This window comes from Nematostella vectensis, chromosome 3, assembly GCF_932526225.1.
Source record: "Nematostella vectensis chromosome 3, jaNemVect1.1, whole genome shotgun sequence".
Classification (NCBI taxonomy): Eukaryota; Metazoa; Cnidaria; class Anthozoa; order Actiniaria; family Edwardsiidae; genus Nematostella; species Nematostella vectensis.
This window is the reverse complement of record NC_064036.1, coordinates 7,978,891-8,002,959: the sequence shown is the minus strand read 5'-3', so window position 1 is coordinate 8,002,959 and position 24,069 is coordinate 7,978,891. Positions and strand designations below refer to the sequence as shown.

Here is a 24,069-nt window from a genome sequence, read left to right as displayed (position 1 = left end):
ACTATTGAATATCCAGTCAACAATTGCAGGCCTTTGTATTTGTGTCTTATTGATAGTTTGACCTTATTTTGCCAATCAGAAATAATATCATATATGCTGTGTATTCCTTTGTTATCGTCGTCGTGGTGTTCTACGTGATTCCATAAATGTGCCGTAGGGGCGGCGAAGAGGAGGGGGGGACATTGTAAAGCTCAGCATTCGTGCTCAGTATCTTATTTAGAGTTGTTTATAAATTACTACACTGGAGATAAAAGATCGGCTTAAATTTCGACACTTGTGTAGAAGGATTCCCGAGTTCCTAATGTTGTACAGTCTTTTACCGCAAAGACGGTTTTTTCCGCTTTTATCGTCACCTATTGCAAAGAAACAACCCTTAAATCACCTGGCAACAATGCGGGAAAGCATCTGTTTCCTTAGGCTGGTTTGGGAAAGCTTTTGCGATATTTGCGATCGGGGTTAGTAAATATTGTAAAAAAAACTTTGTTTTTTAGATGTTCCGTTTAGATGTTCTGTTTAGATGATGTTTCTGTTCCAACATTGAATGAAAACAATAATGGTTTGTCTGACAAGGGTTTTTCTTCTGTGGTGCGCAATTTTTTCTTTGAGCTAGAGCTAGAGTTTATTGATTCTTTTGTAATCCTCTCATAATTCTTTGCACGACTTCCACCGCTTTCAATTTATAGCAACTGGATACGAACCTGGACTTAGGCTGGGTTCCATATGATCGCACTTGAAGGGCGATCTTGTACAATTATTGAGGAAATGCACTCGTAAGCGAAAATAAAACGCGCAGATATAGGTAGCAGGAATGACGAAGACGAAGCGGCGAGTGAGGTATGTGGCAGGTATAGGTATAGACTGGTAAATAGGCATATAAACAAGAAAATGATGTGACAGATTTCATAAGAGCTCTTAGTAATATAAAGTGCGACCATATTATTTAGGGTTTAGTCACGGACTTCGCTAACCGCGAACAAGTTTTCAAGCAGACAATTTGGTAAAACTTGATCCGACGAACGTAGACTGCCGAATATCAAACAACCACAAATGGGGGGGGGGGGGGGGGGGGGGTCTTGCGGTTGGTGGGTAATTAGGTATTGATCGTTGTGATGCTTGCATCATCTGTAATATTTGCATCTCCCGGACATATCATCATCGATACAGATAGTGTGCACAGATACAAACAACTTCTTCGTTGTGTTTTCTTTGTCAAAATTAGATAAACGACGCAATTGTATATAGAATTTTATAGAAAGAAAAATAACATTGATTGGCTGGGAGTTCTACAGAAGAGATCACTTGTTAAGTCTATTTCATAAACACACACATCAAGTTTAAATATTTTTATGGGCAAAGATAACAAATTTATAACTTGTTCTCGTGGCAAATAAAACAGTCGGGTTTTTCATATAATTTTGTCTATCTAACACTGACGATGCAAAAACCCAAGATGGATCATTGCGATCGATGCTGGTTTGTCTTTTTAATTAATCATAACCTAAGGCACTCTTTTAATTGCATAGTCTATAGATGATATGAGAACATTTCTTAATCCGTCTTCGCCAATAAAATGATGGAACGGCATTCCAGGGCTTAATGAGATCGTATTAAGTGACAAGTAGGTGCCGTACGAACAATCGCCGTGGGAGTTTTAACAAAAGCAAGGCTTATGATTGGCCCGTAGACTCATTGCAAAATATGAACTTTTTAATTCACCGGACACACATTTGTTAAGTCCTCAGCATGGCACTTAATTCAAATCAATTTGCAGTTAGAAAAAAGTGGCCGTTTGTGCGGGTTTCCTTTCATTTAGCGCCAATAAATAAAAAAGCAATTATTAAAGTTGCGTTTGGGTTTTGCCGCATCATTTCTTTGTGTAATTTTTAAGGGTTAATGTTATTCTACGTGTGCGCTATTTTGTGTAAATAACTCACTAGAACCGATATGACCGTATAAAATCATAAAAACTTTAAAAATAAAATTCAGTAAAACTAGTACAAATCCACATTTTTTGCATTGAGTTCTACTGCTACTAATACTACTTTGGAGTGGGGAAGATTCCTAAAATGTGGTCGTGTGCGGGCGGCATTTGCGAATTTTCTAGGACTTAAAATTCGACATCATCCAGGTTTCTTACGGCATAAGATAGATGGAAAAATTCCTTATTTTCCCAGAAAATGCTCTTTTCTTTACAATGTTTCTGTTCCTGCTTATCCATGTTTATTTTTATTGGATGCAAAAATGATTTGTGCGAGGAATGAGGAGGGAATACCAAGACAAACAAGAATAGAATCAAAATAATGCAAGAAGGTGTGAACTGCAAGAGGTGTTCTTAACAAGCGTCACAGTTTAACAAGCGTAACGCAAACGCCACAGTTTAACAAGCGTAACGCAAGCACCACAGTTTAACAAGCGTAACGCAAGCGCCAGAGTTTAACAAGCGTAACGCAAGCGCCACAGTTTAACAAGCGTAACGCAAGCGCCAGAGTTTAACAAGCGTAACGCAAGCGCCACAGTTTAACAAGCGTAACGCAAGCGCCACAGTTTAACAAGCGTAGCGCAAGCGCCAGAACTTAACAAGCGTAGCGAAAGAGCCAGAACTTAACAATAGCGCAAGAGCCACAGTTTAACAAGCGTAGCGCAAGAGCGAGAACTTAACAAGCGTAGCGCAAGAGCGAGAACTTAACAAGCGTAGCGCAAGAGCGAGAACTCAACAAGCGTAGCGCAAGCGCCACAGTTTAACTAACGTAATGCAAGAGCCAGAACTTAACAAGTGTAACCCAACAGCCAGAACTTAACAAGCCTAATGCAAGAGTCAGAACTTGACAAGCGTAACGCAAGATCCATAGCTTAACAAGCGTAGCGCCAGATTCAGAACTAAACAAGCGTAGCGCAAAAGCCACAGTTTAACAAGCGTAATGCAAGAGCCAGAACTTAACAAGCGTAATGCAAGAGTCAGAACTTAACAAGCGTAACGCAAGAGCCAGGACTTAACAAGCGTAACGCAAGATCCAGAACTTAACAAGCGTAACGCAAGATCCAGAGTTTAACAAGCGTATCAAAAGTGTCAGACATCAACGTAACGTGTTTAAAGAGAGGTGACGAGACTACATCATCAAGTGTGCAACTAGTCTGTGTTTGGAGTCCGCCTTGATCTTTTTTTTTTTTAGGCTGGTTTCCATATGGTCGCACTCCGATGGAATCTCACCCTGCGATCGTGTGCGGTCTCATATGGTCTCACCCTTGCGATCGTGTGCGGTCTCATAGGATCTTACCCTTGCGATCGTGTGCGGTCTCATAGGATTTTACCCTGCGATCGTGTGCGGTCGTACGGTCACAAGAGCTGCGATCATATGCGATCGCGTACGATCTTATAGAATCTCAGCCTGTTATCGTGTGCGGTCGTACGGTCAAAAGAGCTGCGATCACATGCGATCGCGTACGATCTCATAGAATCTCACCCTGCGATCGTGTGCGGTCGTATGGTCAAAAGAGCTGCGATCGTATTCAATAGCGTACGATCTCTCAGGATCTCACCCTGCGACCGTGTGCACCGTGTCAAAAAAGCTGCGATCATATGCGATTGCGTACGATCTTATAGAATCTCACCCTGCGATCGTGTACGGTCGTACGGTCAAAAGAGCTGCGATCATATGCGATCCGTACGATCTCATAGGATCTCACCCTGCGATCGTGTGCGGTCGTCAGTCAAAAGAGCTGCGATCATATGCGATCGCACCCTGGGGAGGTGGATCATACAAAAAAACAGCCTTAAGTCTTGCTTTCGTTCTACCCTTAATTACGGAATTATCGAGTAAACCTTGACAAACTTGTAACGGAGCAAGATTCTTTAAACAAGATTCAACCAGTTTCTTTCAAATGAAGATGGCTAGTTCCTTTGCATATTTTTCGTACTTACAACTTCGTCAATATTTGTCCAATTCGCAAAAAAGTTTTCTATGTGTTCTTGGTTAAAAGGGGTTCTCGTTTTATTATTTCATCTGTCCCATTGTTCTTAATGGAAAAACGCCTGTGAGAAGGCCATCTTTATTCATAGACATAGACAAATTATCGGGAATTTGCAGCGCGGAAGCTTTCGAGAGAAGGATTGAAAGATGGAAAACATAGGACCCTAAGGGAGGCACATAATTAATTCTTTCTAATTAGGTTTTATTTTTAACTTTTTGTTTGTCTTACGTGTTATACATTATTTTGTTTTGGTATAAGTTTTGTTTTAATCGAGATTGCAATTGGATGCAAAAAGCATCGTGGAGCGCTTTAATAAGCACGTATCGCGATATATTCTCACCACATTGTAGAAGTACTTCTTCTTGGTCTGCCCTTAGATTAAAAGCTCTATAATTTTCAGTATTTTTCATATTTGTAATCGTTCACTACACTCGTTTGCGGGTTACTAAGCTTTTTTGGCCCTTTTCGCCTGCCGCAAGAAAAGTTTATCATTTTCCGCTTGTGAAAAAATGCGCGACGATGCCTTCATCATATACGTAAGTGGGTAAGTAAGTTATAAAAAATACAGTCCTGACTGTTACTGAGTTTCGTTATTCAGTCATATGTGTAAGAGAAAAGATAAATGGGTTAACACAAAACTTGTTAATGAGGTAAAACAAAACAACAAAATATCGTGCCACAGGGCACAGACATGCAAGAAAACAGGAGTATTAGCAATTAGCTGATAAAATAAATATTTAGTAGCTCGTTTATCTTTGCCACGTTCAACTCTGTCAAACTGCAAAGTTAAATAATAAGTTTCAGCATAAGGTTTCTAGGCCCCTATATTTGGGGTAAAATAAGTCAGGAACTTCGTAATAAGACCAGCCTACAGGCTTTTAGGACGGGAGTGCGCACTCTTGATGTGCTTGGCCTGCTGGATGGCGCATGTGACTGCATCGCATGCTCATCCTAGTGGGGTGGGCACGTGGGGTGGTCCCGTGTGCTGTCTGGCGGTCGGGCACATGAGGAGTGTGCACCACCCTTGTATCATATTTTTATATTAATTTGTTTTGTTATTTATTTATATGTTGCTTGTTTGTTTGTTTGTTTGTTCTTGTGTCTATTTGTATACACATGTCTGTTTTATTTGTATCTACGCCTGTGATAGTTCGTCTATATAGTGTTTGTGTATATAATATATTATATTAATATGTATAATACGTATAGTTTTCTATAATATTTTTAATATTTTAAAAATAGCTAGATTAGATTCTAAATTATATTATTTATTAATTATCTGACTATTTATTTTTTATAGTGTCCACAATTAGCTTTTTTAGCTAAACACTTTTGACACTTAAATAAAGTTTATGTATGTATGTATGTATGTCGAGTTGTTTCTTATCACTTTAAGAAGCCAAATATTCTCAAAACAAATTGTAAATCGGATCTATGCAAGTGCTTCGCTTCCGTTCGGACTGTTGTGCACAACGACCTGAAGACATTCACAAATTGCACGTACATTGTACTTTTTATATTTACAGCGATAAAACTCACTTAATAACAAGACACAAGTGTTTTCCGGCCATTTAGTTCCATCCTGGGGGTCCTCACATCTTCATGGAGATGTCCATTTGCTATTTTTGCTAAGTAGTGACCTGAGCAATCCAGTCGCTAAAACCAGCTCATCTCACAAGATGTTGGAGAGGTTGGCAAACTGCAAAAGTTCTCTGAAATTATCGGCGCGTAAACAACGGGAAATCAAGTACAAAATCTTTGTAAGTTTTCTTTATATATAAAAATGGCTGGGTTTGGAATCAAATTATTATTAAAAAGATATGTTTAAAATTCTACATGCTTAGAACTCTGACGCAATATTAGCAACTATACTCGAAAAAGATAACTTTTTTCTCGTGTCTTTCCATTAGCCATGACCTCAAATACAGAAGCAGTTGTACAATATACAAAATGTACCATCCTACACCAATATCATCCTCCAAAGTACCATCTGCAAATTCTGTATATTGTGTTTTTTATCTGCAAATCTAGTTGTATATGCAAATATAGCTTGCATTGTATCGTATGTCGAAGATGTTGGTTTATCTACAAGTACATCACACCTAAACAACTAATATACTTCAAAGTGATATCACTTCTGCTAGAATTTTATTTTCAAGGTCAAAATAGACTTGTTGTCTGTTATTATAATTCAGAGCACCTTCGATTATAGTGTGGAAACTCTAACATTTCTCATTCTATAATAAGCAAAGACGGCTTTTTACTGGTCAAGGGGGCGTGGGGAGGGTGGGTGCGTTTCCCCATATTAAGATATTTATGTAAACTTTGTGCTTTTTGTTAAAATCTCTAACTAGCATCTAGGAGTCCTAAATAATGAATGAATATGACAGTCGAATTTATAAACTGTTTTGACTATTTTCGGAATTTATCATCATTTCGTTTTCTTTTTTGTTTTTGTTTCTAAAAATGTAAATATATGACAACTTTACAAGTACGACATGTACGATTGCTCATATAAGGAAAATTTGACAAGCTGACAATTTTAAAAAAAGATGAATTATCTTTATATGGCCTATCCCTGTTAGGTCACTTTGCAGCCGTCCTTGTCGACAGTCTCGTATTCCTCCTCACTTTACCGGGACGTATCCAGACTCACACTTAGAAAGGCTACGCAGGAGACTCACCCCGCACGCACCTGCAAAGTTAAGAAAAAATAATAAGTAAGTAAAAAGGAAAAATGGGGGTTTCACAGTGGGTGTCCGATTAAAAAGCTTTCAATTAGATCCGAGGAAAAAGGCAGTCAGTGAATCAAGTACATTAATTTAAGAAGTTTTTGCATATTGTATCTATGGTTCCGTACAACCCCTAAACCTTTCAACAAACAGCTCTGGCTAGCGGCAAGAACCTGGTTATGTAATTTGAGAATAGCAATTGGTAAAAAAAAAACCTACGCAAATTGAAACGAGAACCAACGGCTAGTTATTTCTAGGCTGCTGTGCCTTTGAGCTAGTCCGACACAAATACTAGCAATTTCATATTCTATCAAACTTCCCTTACTTTAATTGAATCTACCCATTTATCTTAATTCAAACACAAACATTGTAAAAAAATTTAACAATTCAGACACTGTCACTAAAGATGAAAAATTGTGCTTTTTATGAGAATGAAAATACTAGTTTTTTACGCGCACTTTATGTTTTTCTTACTTTACAGGTTTTAAGGATGTTATTAAGGTTATTTAATTGAAGACGTGCCAATTGCCGTCGCATCATTTAAAAAGAAATATTTCGGATGCGCTCAGTTCAGTGATCTGCCCTCGTCTAGTCGAATGGTTAGTTCTGCCTTTTTCAAGTATCTAAGCCAGCCATCATGTCGACTATAGAATAAGAAAAAACTACATCTGTCAGTTGATATAACACAAGAATCGTAAGATTTATACTGACAAGCTAAAGTATGTTGGTTATTAACAAATTCGACATTGTCGCATTGGTTTCGCAAAGTATATGAATATAAGGTGATCTCGTGTGTGGAGGCGCCCTGTAAACCTAGGTGCGTTTGTTCATGATTTGTGTGTGAAAAAAATATCGTAGTTACACCAGATTATCTAATTGGAAATCTTAGTATATGGTTTGGCTTCCGTAAGTGACATTAGTAAAAGACGAGAAGCCTTTTTGTCTTTCTCTAAATGCTTGTTGAATTGTCAATTCGAATATTGAATTAGATCTATGTCGACAACATCTGCACGGCTCACTACCGCATGACAGTCTTTTTCTTTCCAACTTATTATTATATTGAATGTGCTTTTGTTGTTATAGAAAATGATTACCCAACCTCGATGCAAGATATCAAGCGAGCTTTGAAAGTCCCTATGAAGGCGATTCTTAGGTGTCAACAATCTTAACACCAAGACAACCAGGAAAACAGACAACCCCTTTGAAGCTTGTTAAGCCCGCCCTCAAGTTCATACAAAAGGACAGACATTACAAAATCGCTCATTTCGAGAGTAAGGAATCAATAGTCAAGAAGATAAGATTCAACATGACATTCATGGTGAATTCATCGGTATATTTGCCGACTCACTCGAACGACACTATTCTCCAGCAATCGACATGCCTTGTTAAAAGCAATATGTGGTTCATTGACTATCTTCGCACATTGTACATCGTCAACTGTGTTATTCAACCCATATTCGCTATAGTCGCAGTGTCGACGAATACGCTCGTTCTGTACGCCATTATCAAGACTCCAGCCCTGCATAAACCGTCCACGGTGCTTCTCTGTAACCTCGCTATCACAGACCTAGCGGTCGGAATCTTTGTACAGCCATTTTACGTCGTTTACAAAATTGCAGAGCTTCACAAACTAGCAAACATTTCTTGCAATCTTGGAGTTGCGACGAACATGTTCGCAAATCTCTTTTCTGGAGTATCGTTTATTACTGTGACTCTAATAAGTTTGGATAGATACCTAGCTTTACATTTGCATCTACGCTACCCCGCAGTCGTTACAACCGAGAGAATCCTCAAAGTCCTTATCGTCAGCTGGGCTCTTGTAGCTTTTTTAGTTTCCTTTTACCCATGGAAAATTGATATCGCCATCTATGGTGGTATGGGCATAGTTCTTATTTGCCTTATAGTCACCAGTTACACTTATGTGAAGATTCACAGCGTCGTAAGGAAACACAGGGCGCGGGTACACGACACAATCCCAGCCATACCATCAAATCAGAGTCAAGGCGTGCAGGGAAGCAAGACGATCCGAGGCTTGAATATCTCCAAGTACTGGAAATCTGTCATAACCATGGGATATGTGTATTTATTCCTCGTCTTGTGCTATTTGCCATACATGCTAACTCTAGGGGTAAGAGTTTTAATTGGACTAACCAAGGAATATAAACTAGTTTTAAATATCACTACATCAGTTATTTACATTAGCTCGAGTATTAATCCTTTTTTGTACTGCTACCGTTTGAAAGAAGTCCGGAACGCTGTGATGAAGGTACTGAGAAAGAACTTTGTCGAGGAGGAGGTTTCTGCGACATTTAATGTCGTGACTACAAAGTCGACTTTGGACTTATCGTCTTCTAACCGTGCCAGGAATCCTTCTAAATCAAGGTGCTCTCAAAACCAGCTGAATATATCTGACTTCCACGCAGTTTGAGTTATGGTGTTTGCCCAGGTAGAAAAGGTGCTTTATTTTGATATTTTTGACGTATCCGTCAAAGTTGTGGTCATCTCAACAAAAGATTCAGTCGGTAAGATCTGCTGCTGCATCAGAAAAGTGCAAGACTCCTTGCTCGAGTTGTTGATTGGATTGTGTTCGAAGCTCATTCTTTTTTTTTCGTTTCGCAAAAAAGGGAAAAACTAGTGGAAATTAATCAGTAGAGAAAAAGGACCAAATCTATGGCAGTGCATCTTAAAAGCATGGCTTCTAAACATTTAAGAGATTTTTTTTATTTTTCAAAAGTATTTCACTGATGCAGAACATGAAACTGGGAAATATTAAAAATATCAAACGATAAAAAAAGCAAATCGAAACTATCTCTTACATTTCTTTCTTTTAACAAACAAGAAATCTACATGCTTTATATTTTGGGTTTTGGTTTATTAGTCCAGCTGTATTTAATATCGGTTTAATCGATACACGTCTCCGAATGGAGACGTCTAAAGACTAAGAAAGGGCTTCGGGATTTAATCGTTTTGAGGATTTTTAAATTCACGTTGACTTTAAATGAGGCGAAAAACGAGAAACAATTTCAAGCAGCTTTTGAGCGTTCTGCTGCAAAAGTAACATTACTTGAATAAATTGCATTTTGTTGAATGAAACTAGCAAAAGGCAAATATAGCATTCATGAGTATATTTGCAAATACGTACCCCTATATGAGCCCAAAAATTAAACGTCGTTAAGTTATTTTTAATTACTTCTGCTAGTGCGTGTGGGTTTTTTTTTTTCTCGAGAGTTTTCTTTGTACATATATATACGAAACTGCTTTGGATTAATAAAAAAGATAAAATTGTAAATTTTGTGATCCTCCTAGAGGGTAAGATGAATACAAAGAAAACATAAAAAAAGGAAAGAAAAACAGGAACAAAACAATTTCCGTATCTGCTTGAAAATTGAACTGTTCTGTTCTATTGATAATTGAGATTGTTTTTGCGTGTATAGGATGCAGCGCTCACGAATGATAATGGCATTACGTCACCAGTCACGATAAACACATATTGCAAAAGATTCCACAAAGGACTTCATTCTTTCGTGACAATTAGGGATACATTGATCGATGCCCGCGGTGATTTATGGGAAAATTGTGTTTTGCGTTTTGACACTCTTACAACTATTTTTGCTGAAAAACAAAACAATTAAAGAAAGATGTTGTTTTTCAGATCACTGGGGCCGCTACTTACGCCATCTTACGTATTAGATATTACTTAAATTTCGAGCTAAGTAATAAGTCCCCATGGTGCACCGCGGGCTCCTGATAACACGGATCCAAAATAATGCAATCTTTTAGAGGTGTATTCATTAGTTTAAGGTAAATAATGCCTTAAAAGCACGATATAACAGACATGGATAATATAGATTGACGACTTCATCTTCCAGCGCCATCAATGTGAAATAAGCAAAATGTAAATTACATAGAGGTGGAGCTACTTAAAGGATATTGAAACATCGGTATAAATAGATATTAAGGAGATATATAGAGCCAAGTCTATGACGTCGCAGGATGTTTGTACAAAACTGAAAAACGTAAAGATGTAAATGTGTAAACCAATATTTATATACTTTAGATTCGTAGCTATATTGCGCAGAAATGCAAACATGCAAACCAATATGGATTAGAGTCGTGTAATTTTGTGTATAGATGTGAACCTTAGACTCTGTAGTCTGCGTTCCGTAATAAATACATTGACAACTGACAACGTTTCCACGGTGTTCGCAATACTCGAGTCTTTCTTCTTAAAAAATGATCCACCCACTCAAGGATGCTGCCATCCCGTTTAGATTTAGTTCAATTTTCCCTTGCGCTCGATATTTCAAGACAAAAGACTAAGGCTGTTATTCTCAGAGGTTTCAGTGACGTGAGCCTAGCAATTAGGCACACGACGTCACAGGCTAAAACTTTAATAGGAAAAGGATGGACTCGCTTTTTGAAAGTACTACCAGTCTTTAATATGCTTAGAGTTACACTCGAGTTATAAACTTCTAGTTCGCTTTTTTAGCGTCTCTAATAAGCAAAGATGAGCATGTTTAAGGGCTTATTTAAAACATCTTGTTTCTGCCTTAGCGAAAAAAAAGGTTGGGATTTCTGCAAAAATATTCCCGTCCTTGATAGTGCGTGAAACTCATTCTGCCTGCCTGCCATTATTCCCCAATAAGTCTACATGAATTTATTAATATACCTTGGTAATTTGCACAACCTTAAATTCCAGACACTGGCATTGCTTTAAAAAGTGCAAATTTGAATAATCGATCTGGATTCATTGTAAGAATAAACCACTCAAAGTGATGCCATTTCCTTAAGTATCCAGCCTAAACTGTGTGTCACTTTAGAGTAAACCCCGAAGTTTCCTCTAAACCCGCAGCCCACCCCCCAGCTAGTCACACCATGGAGGAAGAACCTCCCCCCTGACTCGCAGACCATGGGCCCCCCTGAATCCCCCTGACAGCTGTCGATTCCGCCTTGGTCGTAACCAGCGCATAGCATCGAGTCGTGAAGACGCTTCGGGTATGTGACCTCGCAGCGCGCTCGGCTTACAATCGGGACCGAAGCTTGCCGAAGGTTGATCGGAGCCCAGCCTCCAGGCGATAATCGACCCCAACCGGTGATCCAACACTTGGTGTGCTCAGCAGGAATTTGCATTCCATGTGGAAGGCAGACCAGGTTAATGAACCTGCGAATTGTTGAATGTTTAGAAACATACAAACTGGAAGGAAGTAGAGAGAGGAGTAACCACAGTAGAACCCCGAAATTCGAACTCAGATCTGAAACTTCCCTCTTAACTCGAACCGACGTTATGCTTTCTGGATACAAATTTTCCTTTATCTCTACTCTGATAACTAGAACTCTCTTCTAGCTCGAAGAACTTTTTTCTTTTTTAATGGAGGTTTCAAGTCAACTGAGTCCATTGAAATTTGGGAAAGGCCCCCATGTAGAACGTTTTTTGTAATTAAAATTGAGAATTCCTTCCCATGATCAAATACACTTAATGATCTTATCTGGGGAGTGAAGAGTTTTGCAAAAAGTAAATATCCCCTCATATACCTCCCCTTGGCTCTGTTGTCTACATCTCCCTTGTAGCTGTAACTGCTCTTTACTGTATAGAGTATTCGACCCCGTGACTAATAACTACCCTGTAGATAAGAAGGGCATTCGACACTCACTTGTTCAGTTCTGCAGGTTTCCTTAGCTTCAGTAATGCAATATCATAAGCGTATCTGACAGGGGATGAATAGCTGGGGTGCTTGATGATTCGTGTGACATTGATGTCCTGTTCTTCTCCCACCGACTCCAAGCGTCTTTGTGCTCCCAACCTGCGATAAAAGATTGAGCCAGCTTTTTGTCAACAGGACCTTTGCTATTAACTGGTCCCTTGATCATTGATTGGATCGCAATCGCGACCGTGACCGTAACCCTGACACGACCGTAATCATGACAGCAACCGTGACTGCCATTGTTATCTTGACACTGACCACGGCAATGACCGTAATCGTGACCGCAACCGTAACCGTGACTGCCATCGTTATCTTTATAGTGGCCACGGCAATGATCGTAATTGTGACCGCAACCATAACCATAACCGTGACTGTTATTGTTATCTTGATAGTCGCCACGGCAATGACCGTAATCGTGGCCCTCAACCGTAACCGTGACTGCCATCGTTATCTTTATAGTGGCCACGGCAATGACCGTAATCGTGACCGCAACCGTAACCGTGACTGTCATTGTTATCCTGATAGTCGCCACGGCAATGACCGTAATCATGGCCGCAACCGTAACCGTGACTGCCATCCTTTTTTTTATAGTGACCTCGACAATGACCGTAATTGTGACCGTGATCTGTCGCATAATGGAATAACCACTCTAATAGCTTAACGTTACCGACCTGATGACGATATCTTGCGGGAGCTTGTTCTTGAGGCAGTGAGTGGCGGTGAGTATCCATTGGGGGTGGATGAGGGTCCCCCCACAGTAGGGGTACCCTTCCCTACTCCTGAGCTGAACCTGCCAAGGCCAGTCTCCTGGCTTAGCCTGGGTACCCCCCACGATGCGAGTCTGCGGGCGTACTCCACAGGAACCTTATCGCCACGATACAACAGCAAGATGCATTAGTAACGTTGATTACGTGGTGCTGCTGGTAAACTGTTTAAGTTAGGTGGTGCTGGTTGTATGGAAGGGTTAGGTGGTGCTAGTGGTAATAAAGGGTTATGTGGTGCTGGTGGTATGAAAAGGTTAGGTGGTGCTAGTGGTATGGAAGGGTTAGGTGGTGCTGGTGGTAATAAAGGGTTAGGTGGTGCTGGTGGTATGTAAGGGTTAGGTGGTGCTGGTGGTAATAAAGGGTTAGGTGGTGCTGGTGGTATGTAAGGGTTAGGTGGTGCTGGTGGTAATAAAGGGTTTGGTGGTGCTAGTGGTATGGAAGGGTTAGGTGGTGCTGATGGTATGAAAAGGTTAGGTGGTGCTGGTGGTATGTAAGGGTTAGGTGGTGCTAGTGGTATGTAAGGGTTAGGTGGTGCTAGTGGTATGGAAGGGTTAGGTGGTGCTGGTGGTATGTAAGGGTTAGGTGGTGCTGGTGGTATGGAAGGGTTAGGTGGTACTAGTGGTATGGAAGGGTTAGGTGGTGCTGGTGGTATGGAAGGGTTAGGTGGTGCTGGTGGTATGTAAGGGTTAGGTGGTGCTGGTGGTATGGGGGGGTTAGGTGGTGCTGGTGGTATGTAAGGGTTAGGTGGTGCTGTTGGTATTGAAGGGTTTGGTGGTGCTGATGGTATGAAAAGCGTTAGGTGTTGCTGGTGGTATAAAAAGGTTAGGTGGTGCTGGTGGTATGGAAGGGTTAGGTGGTGCTGGTGGTATGGAAGGGTTAGGTGGTGCTGGTGGTATGGAAGGATTAGGTGGTGCTGTAGGTATGTAAGGGTTAGGTGGTGCTGGTGGTATGTGAGGGTTTGGTGGTGCTGATGGTATGAAAAGGTTAGGTGGTGCTGGTGGTATGTAAGGGTTAGGTGGTGCTAGTGGTATGGAAGGGTTAGGTGGTGCTGGTATGGAAGGGTTAGGTGGTGCTGGTGGAATGGAAGGATTAGGTGATGCTGGTGGTATAAAAGGGTTAGGGGTTGCTGGTGGTATAAAAGGGTTATGTGGTGCTGGTGGTATGTAAGGGTTAGGTGGTGCTGGTGGTGGTAATAAAGGGTTAGGTGGTGCTGGTGGTGGTATGTAAGGGTTAGGTGGTGCTGTTGGTATGGAAGGGTTATGTTGTGCTGGTGGTGTGGGAAGATTATGTGGTGCTGGTTTTATGAAAGAGTGACACTGGTTGAAATTGAAGTGTTAGGTGGGCTTTTGCTTGAGGGCTGCCTGGTGAGGGTACATGGAGTTACCTGGTGGCAAAGGTGTTTCTGGCATGGGAGGGTTAGGTGTTGCTATTGCTTTGGAAGGGTTAGGTGGTGCTGGTGGTATGTGTGGGTGAAGAGGTGCTGGCGGTATGTGAGGGCTACCTGTTGAGGTAACATGGATTTACCTGGTGGTAGAGGCGTTTCTGGCATGGGAGGGGTAGGTGGCGCTGTTGGTATGGGAGGGCTAGGTGGTGCTGGTGGCGTAGGAGGAGTCGGTATGGTTGATGGGGCTGGTGGCTTTGGTGGCTTGGTCTCCGGTTTCGTGGTTGTTGTTTCTGTTACTGGAGGCTTTGACGTTATGGTTGGTTCAGGTGTACCTGTTAGTGAAATCCGAGTAGAAATCTAATAAATAGGAGATACTGCCACACTCTCAATGCAGTACGAATAAACAACATTCAGAGTATCCGGTATTTATTGTACAGAGACCCTCCTCTAGAATAGACACCAACCACAAATACTTAGATACCTCAAACAGACCCTAAATGGCAGGGGGGGTGTAGGTGGGAATAGCCATGACATGCTAGGGGGGAGCCATAGATAATGAATATAAATTAATGATAGAAACGACGAGGTCAAAGTGATTTCTGGCATGATTCTTTTGCAGAAATCTCTGCTAGTTACAAATAAACGCCGCTGCGGAATAAACAGTAGTTTAGTGAACAGCGAGGCGTTTGAACGGATGACCAGACAGGGCGGTAACAGTCGTTGGAGCACTGGGAGTATGTGCCCTCCTCCCCGATCATACGAAACAGACCAAAGGGCGAGAGTATGCCCCCAATAAGTTTCTGTATCGTGCCCCACTCCCCCAGGCCTGCTAAAGAAATTATTTAATGAGAGGGTGACTTCTTCACCTGTACAATCTTCCACGGAAATATCATCCACAGCAATATCCGAGAGAAAGGACTTGCCGATAACACCCTCAAAAGTCAACTGGAACAAAAAAAAGTGTGTTATTAACATATAAGCAAGCATATGAACAACCACGAATGTAATAACATACTATAGCAAAATGAGAGAGAATAGACTGTTACAATTTGTCAAAGATCATGTCGAATAATGAATAAAACTATAAAATTGACATGAAAAAGATGCAAAAAAGAGATTTTAAAAAGACATTTGGCATTGGCCATTGGAGGTTCGAACCTGGTACAGGTTTGTTAACCCACTGACTCCTGGCTATTCTTGAGCTGAATTTACAAAAAAACAGACTGAAAACAGATACCTCCCCCCCATTCTGAGTTTTATACAGCCCGTCAAAGTCAAACACAGCTGCACCTAGTCAGCGGTATCCAAGCTTTCCAGCAGTGCTTTGCGCTCCCCACTTTTAATCCCTCGTCGTTGTGCTGAAGCAAGCACGAGTTGATGGTTGCTTGTATTTTTCATCAAAAATACAGCTATGAGCATATTAGGAGAGTGTCTCAGGACATCATGAAGTCTATTGGGGCATAATTGAGTGCTTTGCTTATGGATATTTGCAAGCAAAGGTGGATTCATGATGATTTTTTTTCTTGTTTGGCTTTTGCCTGAGAGAAAATAATTTTCTAATGAATCACCACAGCTCTCCTAAATGATGTCTTTTCTGAAACCAAATTGATTCCCAAATTGTTTACACTGCTATTCTGGGTCTGTATGACCTGGAATTGATTTGTTTGGTTTCGGGGTGAAAAGACTTATAAAAAACCATCTGACTTTGGGGAGAGGAGTGTTTGCAATACGTAAAGGCATCTTCGTGGTTTTACAAGCCTCCAAGGAGTGGACATTGTGTCTTGAGGCCATGGAAATGTACCTGGAGGATCAGAATAAAGGTATCTATTTGTGTCTTGAGCTGTGTTATTTGCTGATCTCTCTCCCTTGTGTGGTATTTTGAGCGTTTTATTGAGAGGGGTGATTTTGCTTTTCTTTCCTTGTTCGATTTGAAATTTGTCAAAGAACCTGTGCTATTATTTGGCTTAAGAGTAGTTGCCAACACCTTGGTTGGATGCATATCTTCAAGAACATTTATCCCTTAGACTGATGCCTGAGTATCTTCATCTTGTTGTGTTTATTTTGCATTTATGATTTTTTTGGGTTGTGGGTACTTCCCAAAGCCAGTACAGGCCGGTTGAGGGGTCAATGTGTTTAAAAAGGAAAAGTAAATAGGCCATACACCCAGGCGAGAGCCGAATCACCGTATGGTAGTTTAAGCTTTACGGCTAGGCTATCTAGCGAACTGTACAACATAAGGGCACCTGAGGAACCCGCGCAATAATAGGGAGGCAAAACCAGGTTCCAAGCCCTGTATTATACGCTTACGCCACGTACTTGCTCTGACGTAACAAGAACAACAACGAACTGTAGTAGAAACTGTAGCAGGCCACATAATGAGCGTGTGTGTTGGGGGAGGGGGGCACCATTCAAAACTATTACGAAGGTATTGTGAGGGGGGGACTGTTACGCCCCTATTGACCATTTCCTTTATCTTTTTTTATTTCAGGGGGGGAAGGTGGAGACCCATTCCTCCAGTATTATTTTTTAATGGCTTTAAAAAAAGCACTCACCGTTGCAGTTCCCTTTTGCTGAGCCCAAATCTGTGCCTTCCTCCAGGTGAGTCCCTGAGGGCCGTTTTTGCTGAACACTTTTGAGCCCCCAATGTATACATTTAGGGATCCCACTCCACTGCCGACCATGTGATAGTAGAAGAAGAGGCATTTATCGCCGCTAAAATCCAAAGATACCAACTCCATCCTAGATGTATCACCACGTCTCCGGTCTGATGCCTCGGTGTACATGTAATAACCTGTACATGGTATCATCATTAACACAATCATCATTATCACAAATATTGCGGCCTAAATGGATTATGACGTCATCTTTCAAGTCCCTCGCCTTTTACCGCCGGGAAGGTATATTTTTCGCTTTAAAAGCTTTTTCCCGTCGATTTTTGCAATTTTAGAGGAGCCAGTGCGTTAGGTCATCTTTCCAAGATATCTCGTGCAACGCTTCGAAGCGATGGAGTAAAAATTATGGAAGATGGTGAGTATTTATTCGAAGGGAATTGGAGCTCTGCAGGGCCATGTTTGACCGATTTCGAACCCAAACATCTCTCTCTATAATAATTTTTCTGGGCTTAGAAAAAAATATTCTGAGAATAAGGGGTTATGTAGCTTCCGAAATCGGTAAGTCTCTATATGGGACGCGACGCCATTTGCTGGGACGTTTGGTTTCTTTAAACAATATCGTGTTGAGCTCTGCACATCACCGACATAAGTATAGGCAACAAGGGCCCTCCCTACACTATCAAGTGGACTGCTTCGTTTGATAGCTAGCCTAGACGTATTTATTGCTATCATTTTTTTTTTTTTTTGCTTTTTCTGGCTGATTTTAAAACCAGAAATCTTATACAGCGCTGCCAAAGTTATTATTAAATAGCTAAATTGAATAAAAATAAAATAAAATTATTGTGTGAGGCTTTAGTTTCAGTTGGCTCCTCTGCAATAAGGCCATCATAAATAATAAGCTACTGTACTCTATAAATCAAATTGAAAAGAAACCCCTTCCTCTTTCCTAAATATATTTGTTACAATTTATTTCAGATATTGACCATGGCAAAGAAGATGAAGATAAGTAAATATATGGATATATATAAGGATGGACAGAGAGATCATTGAATTTTCTCCTTTGTATTCCACTCTTAGTGATAAAAAAACTTATACTATTCTTTTTTTTAAATATTTGTTTTATTTGTTCAAGCTATGTGTTATTGACTATTACACTTTTTGAAAGTATGGTTACAAACTGACCCCCTAGTTCTTAAGCACTGCCAAGAAAATAGGGAGGACCCCCTTCGTATTTACAAAGACAATGCTTAAAGAACGCTGCTTGATGGAAAAATGGTATGAGATTATATGTTTTTCAACGTTAGTTGAGATTTGCACCCCAGCCTCTGCTACGGCCCTGCCCCTGGTCCATGGACTCCTTGTTAAAAATAGGTTTTCTAGTAATAATATGTTTTCTAGCAAAGGAAGGTTTTTTCTGCTTCTATTATGATCCGAGTATAAACCAAGAGCATAAAGCTATAAAATTGACATGAAAAAGATGCAAAAAAGAGATTTTAAAAAGACATTTGGCATTGGCCATTGGAGGTTCGAACCTGGTACAGGTTTGTTAACCCACTGACTCCTGGCTATTCTTGAGCTGAATTTACAAAAAAACAGACTGAAAACAGATACCTCCCCCCCATTCTGAGTTTTATACAGCCCGTCAAAGTCAAACACAGCTGCACCTAGTCAGCGGTATCCAAGCTTTCCAACAGTGCTTTGCGCTCCCCACTTTTAATCCCTCGTCGTTGTGCTGAAGCAAGCACGAGTTGATGGTTGCTTGTATTTTTCATCAAAAATACAGCTATGAGCATATTAGGAGAGTGTCTCAGGACATCATGAAGTCTATTGGGGCATAATTGAGTGCTTTGCTTATGGATATTTGCAAGCAAAGGTGGATTCATGATGATTTTTTTTCTTGTTTGGCTTTTGCCTGAGAGAAAATAATTTTCTAATGAATCACCACAGCTCTCCTAAATGATGTCTTTTCTGAAACCAAATTGATTCCCAAATTGTTTACACTGCTATTCTGGGTCTGTATGACCTGGAATTGATTTGTTTGGTTTCGGGGTGAAAAGACTTATAAAAAACCATCTGACTTTGGGGAGAGGAGTGTTTGCAATACGTAAAGGCATCTTCGTGGTTTTACAAGCCTCCAAGGAGTGGACATTGTGTCTTGAGGCCATGGAAATGTACCTGGAGGATCAGAATAAAGGTATCTATTTGTGTCTTGAGCTGTGTTATTTGCTGATCTCTCTCCCTTGTGTGGTATTTTGAGCGTTTTATTGAGAGGGGTGATTTTGCTTTTCTTTCCTTGTTCGATTTGAAATTTGTCAAAGAACCTGTGCTATTATTTGGCTTAAGAGTAGTTGCCAACACCTTGGTTGGATGCATATCTTCAAGAACATTTATCCCTTAGACTGATGCCTGAGTATCTTCATCTTGTTGTGTTTATTTTGCATTTATGATTTTTTTGGGTTGTGGGTACTTCCCAAAGCCAGTACAGGCCGGTTGAGGGGTCAATGTGTTTAAAAAGGAAAAGTAAATAGGCCATACACCCAGGCGAGAGCCGAATCACCGTATGGTAGTTTAAGCTTTACGGCTAGGCTATCTAGCGAACTGTACAACATAAGGGCACCTGAGGAACCCGCGCAATAATAGGGAGGCAAAACCAGGTTCCAAGCCCTGTATTATACGCTTACGCCACGTACTTGCTCTGACGTAACAAGAACAACAACGAACTGTAGTAGAAACTGTAGCAGGCCACATAATGAGCGTGTGTGTTGGGGGAGGGGGGCACCATTCAAAACTATTACGAAGGTATTGTGAGGGGGGGACTGTTACGCCCCTATTGACCATTTCCTTTATCTTTTTTTATTTCAGGGGGGGAAGGTGGAGACCCATTCCTCCAGTATTATTTTTTAATGGCTTTAAAAAAAGCACTCACCGTTGCAGTTCCCTTTTGCTGAGCCCAAATCTGTGCCTTCCTCCAGGTGAGTCCCTGAGGGCCGTTTTTGCTGAACACTTTTGAGCCCCCAATGTATACATTTAGGGATCCCACTCCACTGCCGACCATGTGATAGTAGAAGAAGAGGCATTTATCGCCGCTAAAATCCAAAGATACCAACTCCATCCTAGATGTATCACCACGTCTCCGGTCTGATGCCTCGGTGTACATGTAATAACCTGTACATGGTATCATCATTAACACAATCATCATTATCACAAATATTGCGGCCTAAATGGATTATGACGTCATCTTTCAAGTCCCTCGCCTTTTACCGCCGGGAAGGTATATTTTTCGCTTTAAAAGCTTTTTCCCGTCGATTTTTGCAATTTTAGAGGAGCCAGTGCGTTAGGTCATCTTTCCAAGATATCTCGTGCAACGCTTCGAAGCGATGGAGTAAAAATTATGGAAGATGGTGAGTATTTATTCGAAGGGAATTGGAGCTCTGCAGGGCCATGTTTGACCGATTTCGAACCCAAACATCTCTCTCTATAATAATTTTTCTGGGCTTAGAAAAAAATATTCTGAGAATAAGGGGTTATGTAGCTTCCGAAATCGGTAAGTCTCTATATGGGACGCGACGCCATTTGCTGGGACGTTTGGTTTCTTTAAACAATATCGTGTTGAGCTCTGCACATCACCGACATAAGTATAGGCAACAAGGGCCCTCCCTACACTATCAAGTGGACTGCTTCGTTTGATAGCTAGCCTAGACGTATTTATTGCTATCATTTTTTTTTTTTTTTGCTTTTTCTGGCTGATTTTAAAACCAGAAATCTTATACAGCGCTGCCAAAGTTATTATTAAATAGCTAAATTGAATAAAAATAAAATAAAATTATTGTGTGAGGCTTTAGTTTCAGTTGGCTCCTCTGCAATAAGGCCATCATAAATAATAAGCTACTGTACTCTATAAATCAAATTGAAAAGAAACCCCTTCCTCTTTCCTAAATATATTTGTTACAATTTATTTCAGATATTGACCATGGCAAAGAAGATGAAGATAAGTAAATATATGGATATATATAAGGATGGACAGAGAGATCATTGAATTTTCTCCTTTGTATTCCACTCTTAGTGATAAAAAAACTTATACTATTCTTTTTTTTAAATATTTGTTTTATTTGTTCAAGCTATGTGTTATTGACTATTACACTTTTTGAAAGTATGGTTACAAACTGACCCCCTAGTTCTTAAGCACTGCCAAGAAAATAGGGAGGACCCCCTTCGTATTTACAAAGACAATGCTTAAAGAACGCTGCTTGATGGAAAAATGGTATGAGATTATATGTTTTTCAACGTTAGTTGAGATTTGCACCCCAGCCTCTGCTACGGCCCTGCCCCTGGTCCATGGACTCCTTGTTAAAAATAGGTTTTCTAGTAATAATATGTTTTCTAGCAAAGGAAGGTTTTTTCTGCTTCTATTATGATCCGAGTATAAACCAAGAGCATGGATGAAGGTTGGTTAAAATGTTTCTATTTATTAAATCCCAGAGCTAACACATTATTATACTTCTGTTTTTTTTTTAATTCACACTAAAACATAATATAAGACACAGCATATTGTGCATTCAAAAGGTGCAATGGGCTTTAGAAATGAGAGGGGATCTATGATTATTTCACATCACTTTTTGGTGCTTGATTGTTAAAATTGTATGACTGGACAAATTTTTTCCACTTTTCTCCCATTTACTCTGACTGAAAATTTTCTACCAGAAAGAATTCAAATCCTTAGAATTCTGTTGGAGTAAAATTGTTTAGGAGAAGAATGATAAGCTCATGAAAATGATTTGTTTTCTAGACATATTGCATTATACATATGCTGTAAAAAACATTTACAACATAACATGTGTCCACTGCATTTCTTTGGGAGTGAACATTTTACCAACAGGCTTCTGTATTTTGGGGGTGGCAAGTTTCCATCTGTTTTGGGTGTATGACATTTTGAGCTCTGTTGGACCATTCCATAATGTTTATAACTGAGTACTGCCCCCCCCCCCCCCCCCCCCCTTCCAACCCACCCCTGGGCAATTATCCCTCTAACTTTCAAGGCATATAAATCCTAAGCCCATTCAGCCTTTCGGCTATTAAGTCATAGCCCATTCATGCTCTAGGGACATTCTCAAAATCTTAAGAGTTATACAAAAGATGGGCTGGTTGGTACAAGCCAAGCAAAAAAAAAATCAAACTGTGTCTTCAATTTGTTTTATTTGATATTCTGTGTACCACATGCTTTTTGTGTGTAGGGGATGAGACGATTTAAGCTTTAATCACTATTAAGTCATTAAAACAAATATTAAATACTGTATGTGTCAAGTAATTTTCTGCAATGGCTGATCCAAGTGTGGTTCTGTGGTCCAATCCTTTTTAAGCACAAAGCTATTGTAATAGTTTTCATAAATTGAACCACCTTAGAAAAATTCTAGACCCCCATTCAGCTTTTAACAGCGCCTGCACAAGGCAATTTAAAAAATGAATGTTCATGATCGACCGACAATATCGGACGGGCTGCATATATAACTTATTGAGGCTAAACACAACACACCATAAGGCATGTATTTATGCATGCATTATGAGCTTCGGGGGACGCAACGAAAACCATTTGCAGTATTGAGTAGTCAATTCCAGGGTCAAGAATCCATGCCTGTTTGTCCACCGTTAAGTGTGCCTTCGAATTCCAGTATAATTACGCTTCCAAGCTGTAATTCATTCGTGATGACCATAATCCTCACTGTCATCTATTGACTATAGCGAATCGGACTTTCACACCGAACATAGCCATTCAAAATATAAAATTTAACACATCTTTGCGCCCAAAGGCTTTTCTACAAGTCTTTTAAGTTTTGATACGTCTAAAACTCTACCAAAAAGCAGAAAGATACTGTTTATGCTCTTATTCTCGTCTCTCTATGGCCGCCATGTTTTTTACTTAGGTCCAGCGAGTGTTATGACGTCATCTTACAATTAACTGTGATTGGTTGTTTCAATGTTTTGATGCCTCGAATGTCAAAACAGAAAAGTGTTTCCAGAAAAGGAAATGTTCCGAGGTGGATCATCATAAATATCATCACCGGCAACACGACTTCTTCTTGATGCGTCTGTGTTCATGTATTTTTTATTTCTTACCTGACCAACCTCAGTTTTTATTTCTGCTGGGTAACTGCTCTATTTGTTCAATGTTCCCTGTAACTAGCCTTTGGTCCGATAAAGTAGAATATGCAGCGATTTGTTACACTCCCCTGTATTATAGCTCATTACTGTACCTTTCATTGACGTGTGATCCGAGCTCGGCCCAGTCCCTTGGGATGGAGTTCTCCCGCGCCGTCTGGACCAATCAAAGTCATCGTTCTTCATCTGCACGAAGCCACAGTCATCTTTCTCAAAGTCGCATTTGAAACCTAGCATATGGCAAGTTTTGTGAGGAGCCAAGTTGTGGATCGGTGCTCACTACTTTATATTCACATTTTTTCGATATGCTTTTTATGATATTTTTATGATATTTATAGATGTTTGTGAAATATTCACTTAAAATGACTGACAAGCAAAGACCTGGAATATATATATATATATTATGTGTGTGTTTGGGTATTTTCCTTTTGTTGCACTTCATTCACATGATGATCAGCGACCTACATGATGGGTGTAGTGGTAAAGTGAAGTGTGACGTGTAGAGGTAAAAGAGATAAATAAAAATTTAGAAAACATAAAAGAATACATCTATCTCAACAAATAGACACTTTGAATAGCCACTGAACTCCCACCTTCCGTTGCTGCAAAGACCAACACTTCTAGTAGAAAAAGCGAAATGAGTTCCTTCATGGCAGATAAGTCACAACCGAGCCACGACTACCTAACGAGTGGAAGTGACCCTTGAAATAAACGGATGTCAATGACAGCCCATAGCCACGCCCACTTGCAGGC

At 40.2% G+C, this 24,069-nt stretch overlaps 2 protein-coding genes and 2 long non-coding RNA genes across 5 annotated transcripts; 3 read left to right on the top strand and 1 right to left on the bottom strand.

The window, feature by feature from the left end:
• Nucleotides 1-5,357: 5,357 nt before the first annotated feature.
• Nucleotides 5,358-10,887, top strand: LOC5511273 (alpha-1A adrenergic receptor). The gene is made up of 3 exons (XM_048725606.1): nt 5,358-5,729; nt 6,555-6,689; nt 7,785-10,887. Exon 3 carries the CDS (start codon nt 8,008-8,010, stop codon nt 9,127-9,129), a length of 1,122 nt encoding a protein of 373 aa, XP_048581563.1. The 5' UTR covers nt 5,358-5,729; nt 6,555-6,689; nt 7,785-8,007; the 3' UTR covers nt 9,130-10,887.
• Nucleotides 10,888-11,115: 228 nt separating this feature from the next.
• On the bottom strand, nt 11,116-24,012 carry LOC5511275 (tryptase). Of its 2 annotated transcripts, XM_001631637.3 has the most exons (8): nt 23,910-24,012; nt 23,412-23,546; nt 20,090-20,328; nt 15,418-15,496; nt 14,692-14,883; nt 13,075-13,267; nt 12,353-12,502; nt 11,116-11,862 (listed from the first exon to the last, which is right to left on the bottom strand). In XM_001631637.3, exons 1-8 carry the CDS (start codon nt 23,965-23,967, stop codon nt 11,469-11,471), a joined length of 1,440 nt encoding a protein of 479 aa, XP_001631687.2. In that variant the 5' UTR covers nt 23,968-24,012; the 3' UTR covers nt 11,116-11,468. The 2 variants fall into 2 exon arrangements, with proteins under 2 accessions (XP_001631687.2, XP_048581562.1); XM_048725605.1 differs by lacking the exons at nt 20,090-20,328; nt 23,412-23,546; nt 23,910-24,012 and adding an exon at nt 17,104-17,376.
• Nucleotides 16,318-18,262, top strand: LOC125561367. Its single transcript, XR_007307393.1, has 3 exons — nt 16,318-16,371; nt 17,040-17,448; nt 18,139-18,262. It is a non-coding gene; the product is annotated as an uncharacterized LOC125561367 (long non-coding RNA).
• On the top strand, nt 19,304-23,852 carry LOC125561366. Its single transcript, XR_007307392.1, has 3 exons — nt 19,304-19,357; nt 20,026-20,564; nt 21,125-23,852. It is a non-coding gene; the product is annotated as an uncharacterized LOC125561366 (long non-coding RNA).
• Nucleotides 24,013-24,069: the final 57 nt, after the last annotated feature.